An 18,356-nucleotide genomic window follows, 5' to 3' on the forward strand; every position below is an offset into this window, starting at 1 on the left:
GGGAGGTTACAAGCCAAAGGTACGTAAAATACATTGGTAGCCTGGTTGCCTACTTTCTTCTTTGGCAGGACTCCACTTCCCTTCTATAAAAGCTTCTTGCCCTAACCTTGCCCGCTACTAACTTTTGTCTCGATCCCATCGATTCCTTCTATAGTCGCAGAACAAAGAAAATTTGTCAATTCTTCCAACACCACAAACATCAACATGGAAGATCAGATCTTTCACAACTTCCGCATCACACATTCCTACTCTGAGAATCATGACGCTGAAAACACAATTACCGGCGAGAAAGTTAGCCTGAGGCTGAGTCCTGAGAAGCACCGACTTGAAGGTGAAATCTCAGCGTACAGATCACTTGCAGGCGGCATTGGCATCCCTCTTCTTCACTTGGGTTGCCCTGAGCTGAACGGTGGCCTGATTGTTACTACCAGGCTTGGGCCAAGTCTTCAGGACCTTTTCGAATATTGCGGTAGTCAGTTATCTCTTAAGTCGATCTTGCTCATTGCTGACCAGGTAATCTCTCGCCTGGAGCTTATGCATGGAAGATCACTTGTCCACGGGGATGTCAAACCTGACAACTTCTGTATCGGCATCGGCACACAAGGCAACGTCATTTACGTAACTGGCCTCAGCTCAGTTTCGGCTATCAACGGAACGTGTAAGAAGTAGTTTTTCCTGAGTCTCTATGAGCGATATTCAATTAACGTCAGTTGAACAGCTTGTTGCCACGACATGGAAGCACTGGGCCGGATGCTAGTTTACCTCCGTGGTGGCACAACGTGGTCGGAGTTGGTCAAGACTCCCCTAAATGCTCTTCGCGATCGGCTCCCAGATGCGTTCTTCTTTTATTCGGATCATCTAAGCAATCTAGGCTCTAAAGGGAAGCCTGACTATAAATTTCTGCGGCAAAAGTTCCGGACGTTGTACACTGACAAGGGATATCTGCACGACTGGGTCTTTGACTGGACTGCGAAGAGATACATTGGCCAGAGCAGCAAGACCGCGACGACTGGAGAAGGACTTGTGGAACAGCCCGACTATGGTCCAATAAGTCAGCAGGAGCTTCAAAAAGAAGTGAGGCGACTCAACGGCAGGTGTGTATATGCATGACCTGAGATGAATTAATTTGAGAGTGCTGCTACTCAAAACTGGAAACGACGAGCGATATTTGCTAACTCGGCTTGGGTTTCAGTCTCCAAGGCCTACAAGATAAGATTGAACAGGATTATAAGCAAAACCCTGTGGCCATCCACCCGTCGCAATTCGAGGAGCTGCTTGATGGATATCTAAATGTAATAGGGGCCCTCGATCGCTTATCTGAGAGACAACCGCGGCCCTCAAACGATAAAATAGCCGAAATAATGTGGACAATTATCGAGCAGATGTAGGAGTTCCATCTATTTCCTTCCGGCTCACATTGATTTTTGGTACTAATGAACCACCTTTAGCTTTGGCCGGCCTGAACATGGAATGAAGTCGGATCAGCAATCCGCCTTCTTTAGGTTAGCATACTCGACACTGGCGGTTCTCTATGTTACGGTACCTGCTTCTGAGACCATCTGGGCTCTGTATCTCAAGAAAATTTCGGAACGCGGGTAATTAAACCATTTCTTCAATTGACAACTTCGATTTTTCATATGCTAACAGTTATACAGAGCTGAGTTTGACAGCGCTTGCCGACAAGCATGGGACACAACCAGTGGAGAATGGGCCAGGACCTCAGAGTCACAAAAGTAATGCTTTTGCTGGCATATTGGCAAGCATGAATTGGTCAATCACATGATCAACACTGAAAGGATGAAGGCAAGGAGCGCCTTGTGGCTCGTTGACGTTTTGTTTCCGCTTATTCTGATCTAATGATCTTTTGGGGTTTTACTTGCACCTTTCCCACATTGCTTTTTTACACTTTTTTCGGTAGTTGGTAGTGTCTCGAATATTTTGCAAAACCTGAACGCCGATACGTATTTGATAATCGATACGCTATTTAGAGAACAATTAGAGTACTTTGCTCGAGTTTGTTTTGAGCATTGCCAGGTTTGAATTTCATCAGATGTCGTTGGTATTTTCTGTTCGTCATCTTTTGCTTTGGCCACAAAAACTACCTTATCTACCTTGGCAGATAAAGTCAGCCAATCACCATTTTGAATGGACAGAATATTATCCTACTAGCAAATCCTCCAACCCTTATCTGGAAACCTCTGTTAGAACGATAATAACGAAAATGGACCCATCAAACCATGTATTACGCCTCGAAAAGGACAAATAGATGTATAAGAACCACGTTGCAGGTCGACGAGCTTCCATTGACTGGATTGCATCCGAAAGCCCCGCCGGTGTGTTATGGGTGGCTAAGGCGAAAATCGAACGACACACGCAGTGGCCTGCTCGCCTTTTCGCGGCCGGCTTTCCTCCCAATGAACTTTATACAAGGCATGCATCACGGGCGAGTGACTGGGACGCCTAACTGATAGCGACTTGAAACACATGACATAACGTTGCAACTGAGAGAAAAACTCCTTGAGTGCTTTAGAGTGCACGAGCTAGAATACAGAAACTGACTCTGAAAGTTCGCGCTAAAGCAGGATCAGAATAGGCCATGATGATGGGTGCAAGGCACAAAATAGGCTGTAGTTAAATCGTCTCATCGTCAAAAGCTGTTCCAAACCAAGAACCCCTAATCTCACTTGCAGTGCCCTTAATTCCCTCCAACTCCTCTTTGTCAAGGACAATTCCAAAATATAACCGAATAGCCTCAACACGTTCCGCTTCGGTGCGGAACTCAAGGCTCAGTTTCAAATTCCCTTCCCTCCGCCATTTCAACCTATTCTGATATAGCACAATAGAGCCGTCCAGCTCGCCATCCATGACATCTTTCATATTCGTTCTCCCAGGTGCAGTTAGGGGCTCATTTGATGTTGTGAATCGCTGAAGCAACAATTCACGTGATGCGAAACATGTGCGGCTCATGCCATGCGTGTTTAGGATCTCGATATCCTCGGGCAGGAACTCAAAGTCCGAGTTGAAACAGCACATTGGCTGCCACTCCTCACCAGGGCCATGTCGGAACTGATATACCCATAGCCGCCTAGTCTGATCGACCTGCTGTGCAATCGCCTGTTTCACTACTCGCATCTCCGCTTGAGGTCCTATGTGCTGTAGACCGTTCGGTTCAATGCCTCCCGTTCCCTCGAGCAATGGTACAGGCTTGGGTGGACCGTATCCACCAAAGCCCACATCGAGCAAATAGTGTACGCCACCGATCTTAACAATATTAACACAATGCACAAGTCCGCCGAATCTGCCGTTGCAGGGCTCAAAGACTCGCGAACCTGCCAATATAACGTCGAATCCCAGCGACAGGAGGACCGTATTGAGCAATTGGTTCGTTTCAAAGCACCAACCACCGCGGCGGTGGCGGACAATCTTCTCATAGAGACGCGTCGGCGAAACACCGAGCCCTTTGTGCCAGGAGTAATGAGCCTGAAGATTCTCATAAGGCACGCTGACAAGATGGTGCTTCTTGAGAAGGGTAAGGTAGGCTAGCTGTTGAACAGATGTAAGTTTGCTGACGGAGAAGATTCGCTGTGTAGGAGAAAGGTGAATTCGATTGAAATATTCAGTTATTTCGAAGTTGGCGTATCTTGGCCGCTTGCATTGCTGAGCTTGTGCTGTGCTGATGAAGCGAGCCGATAATAATTGGCGCGACAGGCCTCGGAAACAGACTGACGTTTTAGGGGTGATCATTATTGTAGCTTGCTTGCTACAGAGGGATTTGATGTAAAGATTTTTTTCTTCATTCTAGAGTCTTCGGAAAAACTGAAGTTGGTGCGGTCAGTTGAAATATGTGACCACGGAATCAGTAGCCTTTATGTCATCTCGACTGCTTGCGTTAAAACATTCTCCATAGGCAGAAAGGCTCAAGACACCTAGACCGCCATGCGCTCCGTAGGGCAGATGAAAGAATTTGATAATCCTCTAGACCCTTGACATATTGCGCGGAACGTGTACGCGTTCAGCACCATATGGGATTTACAGCCCCAGGATTTTACCGTTAGCGGAATGCTGGGGCGTCACATTGCAACCTCTCCATGTGCTACGCATGTTGACGATTTAATGCAAATTTTTGCTCATGCGTGACCAGAACAGGGACAAGATGTTGGTGATGTGATGTAAATAGCTGCAGCGAGTGATGTTGTAAAATCACAACCCTGGACGTTTTTTTGTCTCCGTGATGAGGTTGAACTGGTGCTATCTTAATGCCGGCGATGAGCATTCGGCCCAGAGCCTCGGGTTTGGCGTGAAATTGGTGACGCAGTACAAATCTCATACGGTGACGCCGAAGCAGTTACCGTGTTGGGCAGGAAAAGAAGTGTTGGTGACATGATTCGAAAAAGTGGAGTTGTGACTGATATCCGTCTAAATGCTACTTCGCCGCAGGGGATTACACGTTGCAAAGTTGGTGATAAGGACCGAAAGGCTTGGGACCAACAAAAAGACATTGCGATCCTCGCGTTCCCACCTTTCTTCGACGTGACGGGGATTGTTGCAAAAAGATAATGGGGCCAAAACACTAGGCGTTGTGCCTAGACCGCTTGCGAAAGAGGAAAGGACAAAATGTGGGACGTACATTCTTCATTCAAAAGTCGGCTGTTTGCTCCACACTGGGTCGGCCACCGATGTCACTATTCGGTTTTGCAGCCGCGGATGTGGTTCATCTGAAAACTAATAGGTTCGCCCATTGGTCAGGAGTTGTGTAAAGTGCACCTTGCATCCCTGTAAAAATGCCGCGTGGGTTATTTTCGCACATCACCAACATCAACCAGAAGCAACAAGGTTGTTGTCACAGAGATCTCCAAAGACCAAATTTGGACCTTTTTCGCGGAACCTAACTAGGCGTGGACGAATAGGTACAGGAACACCCCTTGGCAGACTCAGCCTATCGAACATGCCTGAGGCAATACGTTGTACGCGTAGGACGGAAAAGCTCCCTTCCCTTCCCTTCCCTCCCCTGTGTTTACCTGTATTTACTATGACGGTCAAAATTATCGCCTACTTCTCCTCTCATTCCCAACTCCTGCCTTATTGGTATTGCCAATACCTAAGTATTTCCTGGGACCCAACCCAAAAGCCATTTGATAGGGTGAGTTGTATGTATAATAATTTGTAGTGTTATGGCTTTTCTGTCTTTGGTTCACATTGTTTAGTCGTGCTGGTACTGCACAGGCAATCCAAACAACATCGTCTGGCAATTGAATTCCCGTTTATCGTATTAAAATGATGGAATTCACTGGATGTTTTGTTAAAAGCGTCGAATGTGGGTCTGGGACATGGCCTAGTCGCTTGCAGGTTTGTTATTAATGTGCTTCAAAAGTACAGCAGTCAAATATTTTAGCACCAAGAAGCTTGCTGAATTTTGACTGTGGTACTTTTGGGTACTTCCGGAAAGGAAGAAGAGTTTTGTCTCGAAAATCATCCGGAGGTGGGGTTTGTGATGGGAAGCAAGCACTCCACAGTAGGTATGAGCCTCGACCCCAGCACAACTTGCGGCCAGGTGAACCAAACGGCTGATTATCAGGCTAAGCTGGAAACCCTGAAACGAGTGGTTAGCCTTTCGATAAAGTAAACAAGGTGTTATGTTAATACAAAAGACCTGTATACGAAACTACCATCCGATTCTCCGTGAAGTTTAAGCGTTTGCGAATTTACAACAGCACACTTCACACCCCGCGGGCTTCTTCAGCATTTGTATGCTTAAAATAACAGATAACTTTACGTAAATTAGGAAGCGAAATGGTTGGCGACAACCCTCCGTATGCCCGATTTGTTTTCAACCACAAATTTTCGGGGATGGGTACCCAATTCTTATGCGCAGTAACCCAAGCCAATGCAATGAAATCCTGTAAGCTAAATACGGCTGCCGTGCATTAGCACAGTAATCAGGCATACCTTCACGGAGAACCAGATGGTAGCTCCGTACGAAGGACAAAGGAGCCTATCACAGATTTGGCGGGGGCCTTGTGCAGGTAACCCCGCTATTCGGCATCCTGAACGCACATAACGTAGATATGCTTATATTCCCAATGCATAAAGGCCTCATGAAACCGTTCGCACAACCTGATGGTAATTAAGCTGTTACATATGAACGCCACTGCACAAGCAATTGAGATTTAAGAAGAGTAGCGAAATTCAGCATATTCCCCATAACATATGGTTTATTGAGAGGAGTGCAGCAAATTACAAATCCGTTACAATCAGGCCTTGATTTATGCTATGAATTACACAGCCTGACAGACGAAATTTATACCAAAACTAATTGGAAAGGGAAAAGTTTGGGACTTCTTGAAGTAGATACTTTAAACTTAGTCAGGGAAGGAAGGGCTCAGATCCAGCAACAGGTTAGTCATTTCTTGTTAAACCTAAGTCGGTGTGGATTCGAAAGTTCACCCTGCTCAACCAGGACATCTAATTTTGCCTTGTTTTCCCATCTGTCGTAGCACTGCAAGTAATTATCAGGGAGGAACTTTGCTATGGGATCAGCTAGACCACAACTGCGCTTGCGGTCTAGTTTTAACGATCCTGACCACCTTTCCATGCCCACTGGGTAGAAGCCTGCAAACTCCCAATCAATCAACGCTATTGGTTGCAAAGACTGCGGATCCATGAAGATATTGTGGGCCGCCAGATCGCCGTGCTGGAATATATACGCGTTTGTCTGGATAGGGACAAATTCCCACGTCGTTTTGCCCTTCCAGGGCGGCTGAATATCCGGGTTTAGCCAGGAAGGAGGCATAACGAACCCGTCAATACCACGAGCTTGAGACTTTAGGTTGCTTAATTGGGGCAGGACGGTGTCCTTGATAAAGTTGGTAGCATTCGAATAGGCCTCCTCTGGGCATTTTGCACAAGGTGATTCCTCGGCAATATGCCGCTGCTCTCCAGGCTTTGAGCAGTCTCGGAGTGGAAACTCGTCCAGGAGCACACCTTTGATTAACTCAGTGACAAGGTATCGCCGACCATCCGGAAGGGAGCCGTGGCAAAGGAGCTTTGGTACAGGAATCTGCGTCTTTTCAAATACTATACGTAAGGCCTTAGCTTCGTTGGTAATACGTTCGTGGTTCCTGGACGAAATGTACACATTGTTATCTTATGTTTGAAAAGAAGAGAAACAAAATTCGTTGTAATGACTGTGATTCCAGGGTAAAGGTTGACTTACAATCACCGGAACCAAAGGAAGGGCGTACCGTCAAATCGATGATCGGGGATTGGAAGCCGCGAGGTTTTCCACATAACTAATTTCTCCCGGTATATGCTCATTGTCAGCTGTGTAAAGTTTTCCAGTAGGGTTGTTTACTTGGCTACATGTGAATAATAATCTACTCACAGTCGTCTTGCTTGTGTCAGACTTTCTCCAAAATTGCTTTGAAGACCCGTTATACCTTTTCCCCCGGCCTCCCCGAGATGATTGAAAATGTTGAGACAAGGCCTAGTCCCTAGCAGGTTCGCAAATTCGATGTGCTTCGGAAGTATAACAGTCAAGAGTTTAGCATTAAGGAGCTTGCTAAATTTCGACTGTGGTGCTTTTCGGCACATTTAACAAAAGAAAAAAAGCATCGTCTCGGACATAATCCGGGTCGGGGTGTGTGATGGGAAAAGCGCGCGTCTGCCTAACATTGGATTGCCCCCCCCCCCCCTTCACCCTAGTCATCCTTTCAAAAAGGCTCCATGGAGGTGAAAACCAATAGGACCAAGCCCATTAATACTCCCTGCTCAAACTTAAGGGCGGAAGCAAATTCATCCGCTAAAACAGTCTTATTTCAAGGCCCCCTACGAAGTGGTTGCCCCATTTCGGGCGTCCCAGATCCGTTTGTGAATGTTGTGGTATAATAATGATTATAGCACTTGAAGGGATATTCCGACATGGAATAACACGTGCGGGCCCATGGATGCCTTGAACCCCTTTTTCGTGCCCCAGGACAGATTGCAAATAGCTTCCTTGTTACTTTAGAAGGCAGACAGATGATAATCAGATATAGCGATTTGCACTAGTTATTTGTCTCATACCTTAATCCCTACGCGTAGACAAGGTCTATGAACAGAATGCAAGATGCCCCCATTATAAAACGCTGTATGACCAACAAACTTCAAAGCCGGCTGTCTGCTCCACACAAGGTTGCCTTACACTTAGTTGTAGCGGGGTCCTCAACTTGCCAGGCTGCCAACGGTTACGTTTCGGCCAGCATTTTCCAAGTCCCATGTAACGGTAACCATCCCAATTGGCCCCAATTCTATGCCAACACAAACCAGATTACAACGATATTAAATGGGCTGTAGTTTTGGACGGTTGTAGGGGCGAACGGCGTGCTCGACACGACGCCATGGCAGCAGCTAGAATGGCAACCATGCCAATACCACATATGATGGGAAATGCAATAACAGCAGCTGACGATAGATTGGTCATAGGGACTGCTTTCCACCTAGAGGTGGAGCTTTGCAAGTCGCAGGTCGGTTAAGTGCGGAGGCTCCACACGTTGATAATCTCAATCACTTTTGTTAATGCCTTCTCAGTACCACGGTTATTAGCTCAGGCTTGGTGGGGAGTTTGTAAATATGGATCTTTGAGCCTTTTGGAATTCTCTTTGTGCTGAGCTATGTGGCTCGAAATCGTAAAGAAATATGCTGTGTTCATGTTGAGCATCGGTGTAATAGTTCTTGTAATGTCATTGCCAATTTAAGACCAGTGAGATCGTGCTCGAGAAGAGGGATCCGAGGTATGTACATAATCTTTTTTTCAGGGATACCATGGGATGCCGGCTCACCAGGATATTACATCCGAGCTCAGGCAAATTTTATCATAGAGGCCTCCCAGTGCAGCTGCAGTCACAGGAGAATTTTGCCAAATTACATGGTTACAGCGTTACGCTTATGTAAAGCTTGCCTCTGGCTACCACCTTTGCCATTTGGTTCGGATACCTGGTGCCCCCGATCACCTTGCTTACAAGCTGCATGTAAATATGCCACCTCGCATCACCAAACATGTCCAGCCTGCGGCAAAGCGGCACGACGCAGGAGTTGACGGCTGTGTAGCCAATGGCGATCCAGGTGAGCAGCTCGGCTTTGCCAAAGTCGGCCAGGATGGGCACCTGGATGCTGGGAATAAATATCTGCCTTTTAAGGACCTTTAGTACAGCCGACCATGTTTTTGAAGTTCCATCTGAGGAGCTTCATTCTGCCCATCGACAAGTTTGACAAGCTAATCACAAAGGACGCAGTGCTCAAAAAGTTGAAGGAACGCGGAATTTCGGATAGGGATGCTGAGCAGCTTGCACGTCAGCCCAGGATTGGATTGCCATTATGGTTCTTTCGCCAATTTACATAGTGCCCAAAAATAGCAAGTGGCAATACCCCTGAAAGATTGTGTATCCTCCTTCTCTCAAACTATACATCCTTGAGAAGCAGCTAGGGAGAGCAATATTGTAACGTGCAGATCCACGCAAAAGGACATCCCAGTTGAGTGCCGGAATACTACCGTAAAGGCTCCGTGGAGGTAAAGGCCAATAGGAATGAGCCCGTTACAAAATGCACCCCTGACGGCCAGCATCAACTTCACCCCCGACTGTTTGTCATACCTTGCTAAACCTCCCTGCTCGAAATCGGGGGCCAATAACTTCAACCAATTCTATTTTTAATCACATACGCAGATGGACCAAATGCCTTACAGACAGTGACCTCCTGGGGTTAGGCGATTACGGCGGTGAGCCCGGGTCCTTAAAGTATCCTTGCAATTTGTAAGCGAGGTGCCCAGGCCCTATAGCGATTGCAATCCAAAGACCGTTTGCACACCGAGTGAAGAGTATGTATCCCGGGGGCCTGGCGCTCAGGGCTGGCTGACGATGTACCACAGCGGCTGTGCTGTAGGTTTGCGAGGTACCTTGAGCTTTCCAGGATGCGGCAGTGAGATTTGTTTTGCTGTATGTTGGTTGCTCATTCGCCATGGCACTGGATTGGGTGTGTTGTTACCTGGGCCTACTTGATTTAACAACCGTCGTACACCCTCCGTTTAGCCCCTGTGGGATCTCGCTAGGAAACCTCGAGGCCTGTGTTTGATCGGTCCGAGTATAGCTAAAGGTATCATCCATAATTGGCAGCGGGAAATGGATGTAGATTTCCCTGTCAGTCAAACCCGAAATCGACGTCTGGCCAGCTATGCAATAATAACATGGATCTTATTCCAATTAGCTTCACCCATTTCAAGCGTGAGGACGCAAGTCCCCCCGACAACCTGGATATAGAAACCGGTTCCCTTATTTCCGAGAACGGAGGAGCCCCTGTTTGCTTTATTGTACCGTGGGAATAATTTACAGCAATAAATGCCTTGGGATAAGGAATGTATTAAAGCCGATAAAATTGTTTGTTTAAAATATTATTTTGGAGCGTATAAAGCTGATAAGTTTTCTTCTTTCCTCCTTGGACATATTTGAGTTTTAACAGCCAGATCCTTAAAAAGGCTTAGCTTCAAGTGTTTTGCCAAACCGACACCAGTCCCTTTATTAGCGTTAACGACCACCGTTACACTGCTCCTCATTCCTCTGGAGTTTCACCGAAACAAGAAGCATTAGTCATTGAACACTTGCTATTTTACGCAAATACGTCTCTCTATAAAAGCCTATTACATTTATTGGAAAGCAAAAAGTGGACCACATTGCTCTTCCCTTGATTACAACTGATGACGTGTCCGAGTCCGCTTTTCGGTAGCTGTAAGGCCAATACACGACCGGGATTTGTGATGGTCGTGCATGAGACTTTCTTCGGAACCCGGCTGATTTTGCGTATTGCCTGTCCGTGTCGAGTTGAGCCTGCAACCTGACGGGCGTGGAAATCTAAAGAGTTGATTGTTGCGTGATACTTTCTAAGGTTCGCCAACGCGGCTGTGCAAAGGTTGTGAAATTGCGACGTGTTACCAAAGAAGTCCGTTGCATATTTGCCCAGGTTTGGCTTACCATTATGGCTCTTTCGCCCATTTGATATTGTGCCTCAAAGATAACAAGCGGCAGTATTCCTCAGAGGCTGCATGACCTCATTTTGTCTATCTAGGCGCAGAATGAGATAAATGTTTGCTAGCTAAGTGCCGGAACGCCACCCCAAATAACTCTTTCTAGGAACGAGTCCCACACAAATCGAGGGCTCCTGCATTTGGTTACTCGACGGCTGTGATAAATGCCTGTCAAAGGAGCTTGCACCAAAGAGAACTGAAACCATGCATACAACCAAGCCATTCTAAGTCACTTATCCCAGCCAAAAGGGCGTCCATCACGATGCAGAAGGCCCTCCATCACCGTGGCACGCTACCTATGGGGTAGCAAAACGGTCTAGCGTCGTATGGTAATGCGTGACGAAACAAAGTGGGCGTTAATTATCCATGAACTGTTGCTTTTTGAATGCCGCTAGTGTGCATTGGAGCGTTCAACCCTCATAAACCATTTGCTCCTCTCGAAACGAAGGTTGTGGACGGAAGGAGTGCATAGCACACCTCAGGCTCGGTTGTTTTGTCCTGCGAACTTTGCGGGGAAGTTATGGATGTGCTACGTACAGCTTTGGTTCTAGACCAGGCCGATAACTGCAAGAGAAACCCCTCGTTCCTGGAATGGCCACCATAACTATCTTATCAACGACTTCAAAGCTGACATTACGGAACCGAGGGCCCCCACAATTGCATGCATGCTTCCTGCAAGTCCCGTGCATATTTCTGAAGCAAGAAAGCTACTGTAAAACAGCATAGAGCTGAAGATAGTAGCCTATAGAATTCGGAAAAGGATATAAACTAATCCGTTCTGCCCTTCGTGGTGTGGCTGTAAGGTTAGGCATAGGAAGTTCCGCGTTTCATCTTACCTCCCGATATACGGAAAGAAAAGTCTGCTCTTTAATCAACTTATACCTCCAGCCTCTATCTGGTCAAGCAAAATGCCTTCAACTACCGTCAAATGCGCATCTTGTGGTGTCGAGTACTCGTCCACCCAGTCTGGTTGTCCTTTCGCATCCACCCACAAATAAAGTGTGAGTTCACTCTGAGATTGGAAATCTGCAGAGTCCACTATCTCATCTTTGGCTCGATCATTTAGGAAAAGATCACTGCGGAACAAAGTTTTTTCTCGTCTGGATTGGGGCTATTTACCGAATTTGTGGTCTTGTTGCTCGAGACTATAACCCTACTGGCAATCCGCCGCGCAATTTTCTGTCTGTGCGAGGATTTTAGTATTTGTTTGAATGTATAGTCGCCTTTAAAATTTTACACTCGTCAAACAAATCGAATCTTTCAAGTGGTAGGAAACTTTGTGTGGCTATTAATGACTACTCGAGAAAGTTTCGGTACATACTCGAACTCTAATGTATCTATTACAGCTGCGCAGTCAGTTCCTGCCAGTGCGTGCATATAGTATGTGTGGAATAGGGAACAATGAGGCAAAGGTATTGCCAAATTGCCACGAGTGCGTACTGGTTACTGTACTGGCGCTTAGTAGTAGTAGTAGTAGTAGTAGTAGTATTATTTAACGCCGGGCTCGGCCCGGCTTGTTAGCCGGCCGTTAGCAACCTCCCGAGGGGTATCTCGGCGCGCGTTCTATCTTCTTTATCTACACAGGGGGAAGACAAGGAGGGCAGAGGCGGATCGTGCCTGACCGGGTTCGGGCCCGGTCCTGCTTAGGGGGGTTAGTTCACTGACGCGACCCCGTGCCTGAGGTGCACGGAGGGTTCGTCTGTCGGCTTGTGCCGTGGAGTATGGGTGAAAAGGCAATAAGTCTATTCCTCGTCTGAGTTCGAGTCGCTTACGATCGGTGTCCCTAGGCGTAAAGTGCGTTCGTGGCGCGCGGGGCGCTGGCGGGCCGCTCTGGGGCGGGCGCTGAAATAGTTGGTGGCTATCGAAAACGCCTCAAAGCTTTTCGGTTGCCCGAGGCTTGTCTGGAAGAATTTGCGGCGTTGGCCGCGGTCTGGCGGCCCGACCGGCCGCTCGTTATCAGGCCACGGCCAGTTTCTCCACACCGCCCGCGAAAAGCGGCAGTGCACCGGGTGTTCAGGGGAGGTCCGCTTCCAGCACCAGGCACACGAGGTGTTTGCATCCTGGTGGTTGAAACGGTCATGGTAGGCTTTGAAATCGCCGTGGCCGGTCCTCATGGCCAAATAATGGCCCAGTAGGGGTCTTGGCAAACGCAGTTCCTCGGGCTCCTTTCTCGGTGTGTATTGGAATTTCCATTCCCTATATGCGGGGGACCGTTCACAAAGTTCTTTACGCCACCAGTCCTTCTCTATATTCGAAAGAATGGTTCTGAGGACCGTGCCGGCACCGCTATACGTGGTTTGCTGAGCCCTCGGGTCTGGGTCCGGCGGTCCGGCAGAGCCGGCCTTGGCCAGCTCGTCAGCCCGGTCGTTTCCCGGGATTCCCTGGTGCCCAGGGCACCAACGGACCCGAACCTCGGTACCTTGTTTTCGGAGTAGATCGACAAGGTCATGGAACTCCAAAAAGGCCCATTGGGACGAACGCGGCGCGTCGCCTCTAAGACCCCAAATAACCGAGGTGCTGTCCACACAAATCCAGATCCGGGCGCCTGGCTGGGCCTTGGCTGCCGCCTGTAGCCCTCTTAGGGCGCCAATCGCCTCGGCGTCGAAAACGTGGCTTTCCGGCGTAATAGATGCGGAGCCTGCGGCAAATTCCAGGCCCGCCCTAAAAGCGGCCCATCCGTACCCTATTTGGACGCAGTTATTTTCGTGTTTTTCCGAACCATCCGTATATACCACGATATCGTCAGGTGATACCATGTCCAGCCATTCGATAAAGCGGCGGGCCGCTTCCTCTTTTGGGACTCCTCCGGTGGGGTCAGTGCGAGAATCCGGGGCATTGCGAGGTGCGCGCAACTCTAGTCTCCGGATCCGCGGGAGAAGTTGCGCAGCCGTTTGCAGGGTCGTGGCCGAATGGCCCGAGTTGCGGGCACGAGCTGTTTCACGCAGGCGGCTGACAAGGGGGTGCCCCTTGTCCGCGAGCCTTAGTCGGGCGCCGTATTTCAGGCGGGTGTAGGCCAGCGCGACGCGGGCCGAGGGTAGTCCTGCGTCCCTGAGAACAGTGGACGAGGGGGTGGTTTTATACGCCGGGAGGATTGCCCGTGCCGCTAAAACCAGCGGTTTGTTCAGTGCTTTGAGGAGTCCTCTTTGCTTGTGCGCTGGGTTGTACCATGCCTCGGCTGCGTAGGTGGCCGAGGAACCCACGCATGCCACCGCTGCCTTGCGAAGTGCAGCCGCAGGCGGTCCGTATCTTACTGCCCCAAAGCTTTTGAGGTGAGCAGCGACCGCCATTGCTTTGGCAGCCCTTTCGGCCACGTGGCGGCGCCCGTCTAGCCGTCGGCTGAACCAAAAGCCAAGCCAACGCATGCCCGGGTAACGCTCGGCCCCGGAGGCGCTTTGTCCGCGTCGACCGCCCGGTAGTTGGACCGGGGTAACCGTTCTACCATTAATCCGGATTTCCGGGTTGCGACCGTGCCTTTTCTTAGTGATATGGATCACCTCTGTCTTTTCCGCTGCAAAATGGATTTTCTCTTCCGCCGCAATTTCGTGCATATCCCGGAGTTTATCTTCCAGCCAACGTACGTTCTCCTCCAACGAGGGTGACGATTTCCATGTAAGCACGTCGTCTGCGTGTACTGGCGCTTAGTCAGGGCACGATTATTTATCTTCCCGTTGACCAGGAATATGGCACGGAATCTTGTGTTTTCAGACAAAGGGATAGGACACAAACAACCAGGTGAATTATAACAGGTTTTAATATTGTAATTCTTGAACGGTTACCCTATACCGCCAGCAGAAGAATCATTGCTTCACTTTGCTTCACATTTTTGCAAGATACCCACCAGTTTTTTCACATCGTCATCTTCGTCCTCCAGTGCAATCGATGGGCCTGGACGTCGGAAGTATTCTGCCTCGAATTGGGGCGGGAAGAACCCGGCGTATTCCCAGTCCAAAATCGCGTTGATTTTGAGTGTGTCCTTGTCAACAAGGATATTGTGCGTGGACAAATCATTGTGACAAAACACAAGATCCATCGAATCCCGCCTCTGCATATTCCATCGAGGACGAAATGTGTCGGTTATAACACGGTAAGGCGGTATTACCTATAAAATTTGTATGCATCAGCATATACTTCTGGACCTGATCGATTTCAACGAACGTATCTAGTTAATGAATCAACTTACAATACCTGAAGGGCCGCCCCATTCAGCCGAACATAGTTTCTTGAGAGTTTGCAGGTGAAACTCCACCTCCTTTTCCACTTTTTTGCGCTGATCCTGGTCGAGTTCATTCATCTGTACCCCTTCGACGTGCTCTGTAATGAGATGAACGGCGCCGTCATCCTCAAAGGAGCCAATCAGCTTCGGTATGGGTATATTTGTATTTCTAGCGATGTATTGTAGCGTGGCAGCCTCGTTCTGAAGTCGTTCTTTGCCAAATAAAGGTACAATAATGTTACCATTAACGGGATGAATTTGCCATTCGGCCGGGCGGAGGTTGCGTTTGATCCAGATATTGCCAACGCGGAAGTATTTGCGCTCCGTAGTAATGGAAACACAATCCTTTTCGCGCCGCTCATTCAACATCCAAAAGGTAACGGGAGGCATTGTGCTAATCTGCGTCGTTGTGAGTGGATGTAAGGATTTTATGTATGAGAATTGTTAAATCATTCAAATCAGAATTGTTCAGGTATTTATAACCAAGCCGAGACTTGCGTGGTTTATGCGGAGTTGGAACTTGATTGTGCGGGGTTAGTGCCCCACTACTTCGTATTTGGTACGAATAGTTTCCGTTGGAACAGCCCAAATCCATTCTAAGTATCGCAGAAAACGTAGAGGACGATTTGGAAAGGGGACGAAACGACGACGTGATAAGCACTTGGGAATAGAATTTACCCCCGCCCCAAACCAACTCCTACCGACGAGGCCCACACGCCATCATGCAACTGTAAATTAAATAAGCTTGGGTTAGTTCGAAGGTGCCTACAGGCCTTTCGATAAAGACAAACTTATACGGCCAGCAAAAACCGCGTCTGGGTAACCCTGAGACCTTGTGAATCAGCCCCTTGTGTATAAGGAAAGAAAAATATAATTATTTAGCTTCATCCAGGCTGTCGTCGATACGTTTGCAGCGTGTTAATAAATCTGCCCCACAATTTCCACGATTTGGGCTCCATATTATAGTTACCTACCGTAGTGCTTGCTTCCCCCAAAATTGCAGACTAACTTCCTGCATCGTGATGGACGCTCTCCTGACTGGAATAAGGATAAGTGATTATCAGATCGAATACAGGGCTATATTGACAGATTATCAAATCATGGTGGCAGGTTGCAAGCTTCTTTGACAGATATTCGCCACCACCGTCAAGCATACCTAATGCAGGAGCCCTGCATCGGCGCGGCGGTGAGCAAATTCGAAATCCGATTGGCTGGCATTGCAGAGTTGATTGGCGTAGTTAGCGTTTTTTACTGGGAATAGTAAGCGAATCAAGCGGACATTCGTAAACCCACTTTTGGCAGCGCACATTATTGGGGACCCGGCAAACCATTGTTGTATTGCAGATGGCTGATAGTGCATCAAATCGGACAGGTAGGCTGCTGCCCGACGATGGCTTGAGTGGGAAAAGAGGGGTAGCTGCATTTGTGTGCTGTTCACCAACCCCTCCTCGCTTGGCTTATTCTCAACATAGCGCTGGAAAGCCCGCCTATGTTGCCCCCTGTCTACAACCATTGTAGAAAGTGATACGGGTCTCAAGGGCCAGATGGCAGGCTGATGGCTGGCCAAGACAGGATTGCATGAAGTCTGAAAACGTGTATCCTCTTGGCTCACATTCTCAAAATTATGCCCATGAAAGACCTTATCGCGAACGAGAACAGTGTTTTAAGGGGGTTTCGGTGGCGGCGGTTTGGGCACACTGGTCGTGTCGTCTTTTTATGATCGTTGTTGGTGTGCCAAAAGGTGGGAAAATGGGCATGTAGCTGGCTTGGCTATTTCTGTGTATTTTGCTCGAGCCTATTGTCGAGTTCTTTGCATTCGACGAGCGCTTGTCTCGCGAGATGGCACATCTGAAGAGGATCTGGGATGGACCGACGAAGGGTGACTATGGTTTTAAGATGAGTAGTTCGATTTGCTGTTAAAAGATCATTGTTATCCTATATTACACCAGGCTGGACCATTTCTTACCTCAATGCTACAGCATCGGAAATGATTGCACACCACCCTTGTTGACGAAGGGGTGGTGAAAAGGATGAGAAACAACTTGCGCCGGATGATGTGAATTTCCCAGGATTTCGGTCAACAACAATTCTATTATTTTGTTAGTGCGGGTGTGTTTGATCTTAGGGGAGCTAATATCCGGATTATATTTTCTATTTTCATCTCATTAGTCAGGGCGTGCATTGATACTAGGCTCCAAAGCACATTTTCCATTGCCCAGAGGTGGCAACATTGCAGTCTCAGCGAACGGGTACTCGCAGTTTTATCGCGTTGGCTGAATTTGATACGTAACGCATTGCCATGCAAGTTGCCGTCGGCTCTGCCTAACCTGTGACGCCCGACAGACAAAGGCCTTTGATGACTGCTGCTTTGTTTGCCGCTGACGTAGTTGATCATTCCGGTTGCATAACGGGATAACGGTGCGCTTTCTAGTACCGAAACGCCCAAATTTCGGTCTTCCCGCAAAATCAGCGAGGTGGCTGGAAAGGGTCTTTAACTTGGCCTAGACAGGTCTTAAAACCACAAGAACAAAAACGAAATGCTCAGTTCTATCAGGGATTTTCTGGGAGTGGATTTGCCCAGCGCTTCATTTTTTAGAATGCCTGGAAAGGACCCGAAGGTTTCCAAGAAAGACTAGGTACAAGAGTTCCCTGAAGTAAAAGCAGGACTTCGAAACGCAACCTTAAGCTGCATCCAAAAACGGCTCGGTCAAGGATATGGTCATCTTCAAAATCTAGCAGAAAATCGTATAAAGCGACTTACATCTAGCACGAACGTAGTTTATAAGCTCATCGAACAAGAAGCAAATGTTACCCGAGACTTTCAAAGACACTTGTCTCTTCCATGTCGTCAGGCTTGGGACGGGCTCAACTGTAGCGTATAATATACAAAGTGAAGTAGGTGCTGAAGGCCCGCCAGTTATCTCACTACTTTCCGAGTGAAATACCTCTCTATTTTTTTAAATCCATGAATCCAGTTTAGCCTCCCATTGTCCCTGATCGTGACAGTAGGCGCATTCATCTGGCTCCATTGGCCACCCTATCCACTTCACACACCACCTCCGTTCGACACAATACGACATCCTCGACCGTGTC

At 48.1% G+C, this 18,356-nt stretch overlaps 7 protein-coding genes across 7 annotated transcripts; 3 read left to right on the forward strand and 4 right to left on the reverse strand.

Annotated features, from left to right (window-relative positions):
- Window positions 1–204: 204 nt before the first annotated feature.
- Window positions 205–1,737, forward strand: PpBr36_11400 (uncharacterized protein; the record flags this gene model as incomplete). The annotated part of the gene is made up of 5 exons (XM_029898502.1): window positions 205–658; window positions 719–1,094; window positions 1,193–1,384; window positions 1,449–1,595; window positions 1,656–1,737. 5 exons carry the CDS (start codon window positions 205–207, stop codon window positions 1,735–1,737), a joined length of 1,251 nt encoding a protein of 416 aa, XP_029743202.1.
- An 894-nt stretch (window positions 1,738–2,631) lies between these two features.
- On the reverse strand, window positions 2,632–3,744 carry PpBr36_11401 (uncharacterized protein; the record flags this gene model as incomplete). Its single annotated transcript, XM_029898503.1, has 1 exon — window positions 2,632–3,744. The coding sequence occupies one exon, from the start codon at window positions 3,742–3,744 to the stop codon at window positions 2,632–2,634; it is 1,113 nt and encodes a 370-aa protein (XP_029743203.1).
- On the forward strand, window positions 3,280–3,930 carry PpBr36_11402 (uncharacterized protein; the record flags this gene model as incomplete). Its single annotated transcript, XM_029898504.1, has 2 exons — window positions 3,280–3,529; window positions 3,908–3,930. 2 exons carry the CDS (start codon window positions 3,280–3,282, stop codon window positions 3,928–3,930), a joined length of 273 nt encoding a protein of 90 aa, XP_029743199.1.
- Window positions 3,931–6,400: 2,470 nt separating this feature from the next.
- PpBr36_11403 (uncharacterized protein) lies at window positions 6,401–7,287 on the reverse strand (the record flags this gene model as incomplete). The annotated part of the gene is made up of 2 exons (XM_029898505.1): window positions 6,401–7,143; window positions 7,242–7,287. 2 exons carry the CDS (start codon window positions 7,285–7,287, stop codon window positions 6,401–6,403), a joined length of 789 nt encoding a protein of 262 aa, XP_029743204.1.
- Window positions 7,288–8,906: 1,619 nt separating this feature from the next.
- Window positions 8,907–9,225, reverse strand: PpBr36_11404 (uncharacterized protein; the record flags this gene model as incomplete). Its single annotated transcript, XM_029898506.1, has 2 exons — window positions 8,907–9,140; window positions 9,193–9,225. The coding sequence occupies 2 exons, from the start codon at window positions 9,223–9,225 to the stop codon at window positions 8,907–8,909; spliced, it is 267 nt and encodes an 88-aa protein (XP_029743205.1).
- Window positions 9,226–14,855: 5,630 nt separating this feature from the next.
- On the reverse strand, window positions 14,856–15,653 carry PpBr36_11405 (uncharacterized protein; the record flags this gene model as incomplete). Its single annotated transcript, XM_029898507.1, has 2 exons — window positions 14,856–15,149; window positions 15,231–15,653. 2 exons carry the CDS (start codon window positions 15,651–15,653, stop codon window positions 14,856–14,858), a joined length of 717 nt encoding a protein of 238 aa, XP_029743206.1.
- Window positions 15,654–18,068: 2,415 nt separating this feature from the next.
- Window positions 18,069–18,203, forward strand: PpBr36_11406 (uncharacterized protein; the record flags this gene model as incomplete). The annotated part of the gene is made up of 1 exon (XM_029898508.1): window positions 18,069–18,203. One exon carries the CDS (start codon window positions 18,069–18,071, stop codon window positions 18,201–18,203), a length of 135 nt encoding a protein of 44 aa, XP_029743207.1.
- Window positions 18,204–18,356: the final 153 nt, after the last annotated feature.

This window comes from Pyricularia pennisetigena (assembly GCF_004337985.1).
Source record: "Pyricularia pennisetigena strain Br36 chromosome Unknown Pyricularia_pennisetigena_Br36_Scf_22, whole genome shotgun sequence".
Classification (NCBI taxonomy): Eukaryota; Fungi; Ascomycota; class Sordariomycetes; order Magnaporthales; family Pyriculariaceae; genus Pyricularia; species Pyricularia pennisetigena.